General features: G+C 49.7%; 1 protein-coding gene across 1 annotated transcript in view; it reads left to right on the top strand.

Moving 5' to 3' along the window:
• The first annotated feature begins 5,892 nt into the window (after positions 1-5,892).
• TCF12 (transcription factor 12) overlaps positions 5,893-6,288 on the top strand; it is a 490,015-nt gene continuing 489,619 nt past the window's right edge. Inside the window, exon 1 of the mRNA XM_007958528.2 lies at positions 5,893-5,967. Within this exon, the coding sequence (XP_007956719.1) occupies positions 5,893-5,967 (75 nt within the window). The remainder of the gene's footprint in view (positions 5,968-6,288) is intronic.

Here is a 6,288-nt window from a genome sequence, read left to right as displayed (position 1 = left end):
TTTCCCCTATTGCTGCTTTGGGAGCTCTGGTAGTGTAGTGCCTAAGGCATTTGACTGCTAACCAGAAGGCTGCCAGTTCAAACCCACCAGCCACTCCTTGGAAGGAAGGTTGGGCAATCTACTTCCGTAGTGATACCACCTCGGAAACCAAAGGAGGAGTTGCTATGAGTTGGATCCGATTGACAGCAGTAAGTTTGGTTTGGTTCATATACGTATAAAATATATGTACATTTTATGCTGTTGCTGTTGTTAAGTGCCATCTAATGGGTTCCAATTCATAGTGACCATATGTACAACAGAATGAAACACAGCCCAGTCCTGCACCATCCTCACAATCATTGCCATGCTTGAGCCCATCATCTCAGCCAGCATGTCAATCCATCTCATTTTTCACTTACTCTCTACTTTACCTAGTATGATATCCTTCTCCAGGGAGTAGTCCCTTCTGACAACATGACTAAAGTAGGTGAGATGAAGTCTGCCATTCTCGTTTCTAAGAAGCATCCTGGCTGTACTTCCTCTACGACAGATCTGTTCATTCTACTAGCAGTCCACGGTATATTTAATGTTCTTCACCAATACCACAGTTCAAATGCATCAATTTTTTTGTACTCTTCCTTACTCATTGTCCAACTATCACATGGATATAAGGCTACTGAAAATACCAATGGCTTGGGTCAGGTGCACCTTAGTCTTCAAAATGACATCTTTGCTCTTTAACACTTAAAGAGGTCTTTTGCAGCAGACTTGCCCAGTGCGATGCATCGTTTGCTTTCTTGACTGCTGCTTCCATGGGTGTTGATTGTGGATCTGAGTAAAATGAAATCATTGACAACTTCAATCTTTATTCCATTTATCATGATACTGCTTACTGGTCTAGTTGTGAGGATTTTTGTTTTCTTTATGTTGAGGTGTAATCCATACTGAAGGCTGTAGTCTTTGATCTTCATCAGTAAGTGCTTCAAGTCTTCTTAATTTTCCACAAGCAAGGTTGTGTTACCTGCATATCACAGATTGTTAATGAGTCTCCCTCCAATCCTGTTGTCACATGCTTCATATAGTTCCCTTTCTCAAATTGTATACTTAGCATACAGATTAAATAAGTATGGTGCTTTCATTATATATATTATACCAAAAAAACCAAACTCACTATTGTCAAGTTGCATCCGACTCATAGCAACCCCTCCTTCGGTTTCCGAGGCACTGTCACTACGGAAGTATATTGCCCAATCTTCCTTCCAAGGAGTGGCTGGTGGGTTTGAACTGCCAGACTTCTGGTTAGCAGTCAGATGCCTTAGGCACTACACCACCAGAGCTCCTATATATATTATATATATATAATACATATATAATACACACACACATCAGATTATAACCTTTTTGAAGGCAGGGTAGATCTTCAACTTTCTCTTCCCCATAGAATTTAGCACCTTGGCTTGCATGTCAGAAATATTCATTAAATATTCTCAATACTGATTTGTTGATCTTGATTAGCTGATTAGCTTAAAATACTATTAATTACCACTGAAGGTGTATTACTTGGTTCTTTCTCTCTGAGCTCTTCAATAAATCCTTCTGGCTCTACCTAGCAAGGTCAGCAAAGGTCCAGAAATGAGTTTTGAAATGATACAAAATTCCAGTTTTGTTGTTCTTTTCATCTTTCATATATGTCAGGGCTATTATAGAAACCCACTGGTAGGAATAATATTCCCCCATTAAAAATGACACATGTAAAGACTTCATTACAGCATGAAAAACAAATTCATGTTTTAATGCCAAATGATTGATAGATTTAAAACCAGTTCCCCCTCTTTTGAGTGTCCTTTGTGTTCTTAAGAAGCTCTAGTGGTGTAATAACTAAGGCATTTGGCTGCTAAGCAAAGTGTTGGTAGTTAAAACTCACCAGTTGCTCCACAGAAGAAAGATGCGGCAGTCTGCTTCCGTAAAGATTTACAGCCTTGGAAACCCAGTGGGGGTTGCTATGAGTCGGAATTGACTTGTTGGCAGTGAGTTTGTTTTTGTTTTTGTTACTATATTCTTGGCACTATGTTAGGTGCACGGTATAGACAGATAAATGACAGTCCCAACCCTCAAGGAGTTCACAGTCTAATGAAAGAAAAGTTTAAAATAAAAAAATATGGACTATAATAATAATAGACTATAAACCAAAAACCAAACTCACTGCCGTCAAGTCGAATCTGACTCACAGCGACTCCTCCTTGGGTTTCTGAGGTCGATCTCTATGGAAGTAGATTGCCCAATTTTCATATAATAATAACTAAAAAAATAAAATAATAATAATAAAAAAACAAATAAATTCACTGCCATCCTATTGATCACGAGTCATAGCAGCCCCCATTGGGTTTCCAAGACTGTAAATCTTTGTGCAAACAGACAGGCTGCCTCATTTTTATTCCACAGAGTGGCTGGTGGGTTTGAACCACTGACTTTTTGGTTAGCAGCCAAATGCCTTAACCACTACACCACCGGAGCCCCTAATGGGGTATAGTAGATATGAAAATCTTCACCAGCAGTTGCCCAAAGGATTGAGGGAGCCCCATGATTGACAGCTTGTACAGATAGCTATTTCTTCTTCTGAATTAGATGTGTGAGAAGGGTGAGAAGTTGATTCTTCCGTTCTCTTGAAAACAGTATGAATCCCTCAGATGGAGTTACATACCTTTTCCTAACCCAGGGTTTCTCTATAGTTTTACCACTGAGCTATAGAATCTTACCACTGGAATGGGACCTTAAAAGTTATCTAATCCAACTGTTCATTTAATGGTTGGATCTTTGCTCTAAAATATCTCCATTAGGCCTGTGTCAGTTAAAACACACAAGATTACAAATAACAGAAAACTCAAATCCTGCTGGTTTGATCAATGAAGGCAGATCTCAGTTCAGTAGCTGTTTGATTCAAACAGCAAATGCTTAAGTGTTGGACTTTCAAAAACGTTGGCCTTTCAAACCCACTAAGAAGCCTTGAAAACCCTATGTAGCAATTCTACTCTGTGCACAAGGGGTCATTACTAGTCAGAATCTATGGCAACTAACAACACCTGCTTTCTTGATATCTGGTTTATTTTAATAGGGCTGGCCCTTTGTGGCTGGAAGATGGTTGCCCACAGTCCAGGGGCTCCTTGTTTTTTGAGCACGTGCAGAAAGAGGGGTTGCCTCTGAAGCTCTCTCAGAATATAAGAGAACAATGGTGAACAAATATTCCAGCAAGTTGCTCCTCCCATTGTCCCAAACTATGTCATGCCAATCACCAACCAATAAATGTGGCAGGGGATGGGATTTTGCTGATTTATTTTAGTTGGAATTATGCTAATTTGCTTAGATGGGAACCACATGCTCTCACAAGGAGCCAGGGCAGGAATATGACGCTAAGACCCCATGTTTACCAAGACATGGGGGAGGCTATTGGGAAAGTTAATACAGGGTCTCCCACCGAGTTCAGGTTTAGGTATTGACAATGTCATGGTAAAAACCCACCCCCAAACTACAATCGCCTTTCCCGGCTGGACAGCTAAAATTGTAGGAAAGTAATTCCATATTTGCAGCGGAATCTACATCCCTGTTTCCATCCTAGTCAGGACTCCAATTGCTCCTGCCATGTTGTTGTCATACTTTGCATGTGTCTTTTTTCTGCATGGGTCTTCCTGGTCTTTACTGCACTAACTGTCCCAAAAGAGTAAAAAACCCTGGCTTCCATCCTCAAATTGAAAGGAATTTGAGACTTAGTTATTTGTCTTCTCTGCATTGCGTGTAGGACTTCTTCAGGCCAAGTTCAGAACTAGCGCCAGATAGTGGTTGTGTGACCGAGCCTCTCTGGACCATCTCTGTAAAATGAAGGGATTTGCTCGATCTATTTCCAAGGACACGTCCCGCTGTTCAATTCTCTGGCCCTGAATGGGATGCGGGTGGGAGAAGGAAACTGCATACATCAAGTGTCGATTCTGTGTTCGGAACCTGAAGCCCACGCTGCTTTGTGTGTATTGAGGGAGGTTTTGCCCTTCCTCCTGCATTCGGCTGGCACCAAATTCCACCAAAGGCAACTACTTCAAGAGCGGACCGAAGTGGCCAGGCCTCCCTTCCCCACGCGCGCATCTTCCGCGCGGAGCGCGCATCCCCGGGTCGCAGCCTCCGGGCCCCGGCTGATCGCAGCGTCCAGCGCGGCTTGCTCAGAACGGCAGCCTCTGCTGCTCTACGGCCTTGGTCTCCAGGCGACCTCAGGCTGGGTGGCCTGGGCAGCAGATCCAGATGCACCCGCAGCTGCGACTCCGCAGCTTTGGGACGAGCGAGAGGAGGTGCCACAGTGCCCACCGTCCCGCTCCCAGGGAGCCAGGACCAGGCGTCCTAGCGGCAGGTTGGCCCAGCTTCGCAAGGTGCCTGTGCTTTGCCTCCCGCCCTTCCCCTCCGGCCCCTACTCCGGCCCGCCTCACCCTACCGCGGGCTTTGTCCACCGGCCTCGCAGCGGCCCCTCCCTGTTCCTGCTGGCTCCTCCCCGCCCCCTCCGCGGGCCGCACTTCCTCGGCGCAGGCGGCGGGAGCGGCCTGGGGACGGAGGGGTTAACCTGGGGCTCTTCCCGGCGCGGAGGGATCCGGAGCTGATCCGAGCGCGGTGCTAAGGCCGTCTCAGCAAAAAAAAAATGTCCGCCTGAGGAGACCCACAAGTTCTATTAGGGGGGACCGCCAGCCCGCCCCGGGAGGAAGGGGCGGCCAGGCCCGAGAGCTGCCTCCCCCGCCCGGATCCGAGAGCTCGCGCGGGGCAAAGTGAACCGAGGCGCCGGGCGGTGTAAAGGGAAGCCCCAGCCCGCTCTCCCGGCCAAAGTGAACTTTAATCGGGGTGGTTGGATGCGGAGACGGGGCAGCAGGTAATTGAGGGCTAGTGAGCGGGAGGGAGACGGCGTGGCGGGGCGGGGAGCGGTAAGGCGCCACTGCGTCCATGCTAGACCGGAGGTGCTCCCGGCCCGCGCCCCTTTGTACAGCACCGAGCACCATGTCCCCTCCAAGTTGGGGAGCGGAGTGGGGGCGGAGGTGCGAGTCGCGGGCAGCGAGGCCGCGGGCGGCGCGCTTGGCCTGTGCGCCCCGTTTCGCACTGGGATCGGGCCAGCGCCCGGGCTCAGGGCGCTCGGGAGAGCGGGCGGCTTCGGCCGCGGAGCCAGCCAGGCTCATTGTTCGGCAGGTCCGAAGCTGACCGTCCGCGGGCAGGGTAGCAAAAGTGGGAGGAGGCCGAGCCGGGGGAGGAGGACGTCGGACCAGTGCGAGTGCGAGACTACTTGTCGGTGTTTCTGTTTTCTTGTTAAAAACGCCCCCCTTGGACGCATTGGAGGGGCTTTCCGACCTCCCAGGCCCGCCAGGGACGTCCGGGCCGCGGCGGCCGTAGGCGCGGGCCTGCGAGCGGCGCGTTCCCTGTAACTTGTCAGTTCTATTGTTGCCCAGCGAGTGAGTCACTTCGCATCTCCGCTTGCCGTCGCTCCGCTTGCTGGACGCTGAATTGCCCCTCACCCCGCCCCTCGAGACCTCCGCTACGGCTGGCCCCTGCGCGCCGAGGACCCGGCGGCTGCGCGGGGTATAGGGGGCGCCGGGGAAGGGGTAGGAACCGGCTCGGAAACTTGGAGGAGAGGCGGCGAGTTGCGGGAGCCGCCGCGTCGCTCCCGGGCCGCGCCGAGGAACGCGTGGATTCACGGACCGGACGCGGGCGCTGGGCTCTCCCGCTCCTCGTCGGCGCCGCGGTGCAACGAGTTGGGGGTACTGGAAGTCAGCCTCTCGCCTCAACACCTTTCCTCTACCCCTACGTCCCTATCCACCCCCCTACAGTCTTCGGGCCACGGTGGTCTCTCGCTGAGCCGGTTTCCTCTGTCTTAGGACCTGCTAGAAGTGGCCGAAGATGAATCCCCAGCAGCAGCGCATGGCCGCTATAGGGACCGATAAGGAGCTGAGCGACCTGCTGGATTTCAGTGCGGTATGAGACCTTTCCGCGGCATGTTGGGGTTCTGCTGGGGCTTACTCCCCCCAAAAAAAAAGAAAGAAAAGAAAAGGGGTTCAAAGCAACGTGGACACTAGGCAGCGCGAACGCCACCTGCTTTGAGCGGTAGTTCTCAGGGCTGGAGTCCAGCTTCCCCAAGTTGGACACCTGAACTTTGATGTAATGTCTAGACTTGCAGATTTAAAACTTTAATGCCAGAGGGGTCATTTGATTTAACCAGTTAAAAGAAGACTAATGTAACCGTGAGTTTTGGTTGAGTCACCTTTTGACCCTGATAATTATTAGGGATTTGGACTT

Source organism: Orycteropus afer, unplaced genomic scaffold (assembly GCF_000298275.1).
Source record: "Orycteropus afer afer isolate SDZICR_OR568_19922 unplaced genomic scaffold, OryAfe1.0 scaffold00015, whole genome shotgun sequence".
NCBI lineage: Eukaryota > Metazoa > Chordata > Mammalia > Tubulidentata > Orycteropodidae > Orycteropus > Orycteropus afer.
The sequence above is the reverse complement of the archived record's forward strand: the minus strand, read 5'-3'. Positions and strand labels throughout refer to the sequence as shown.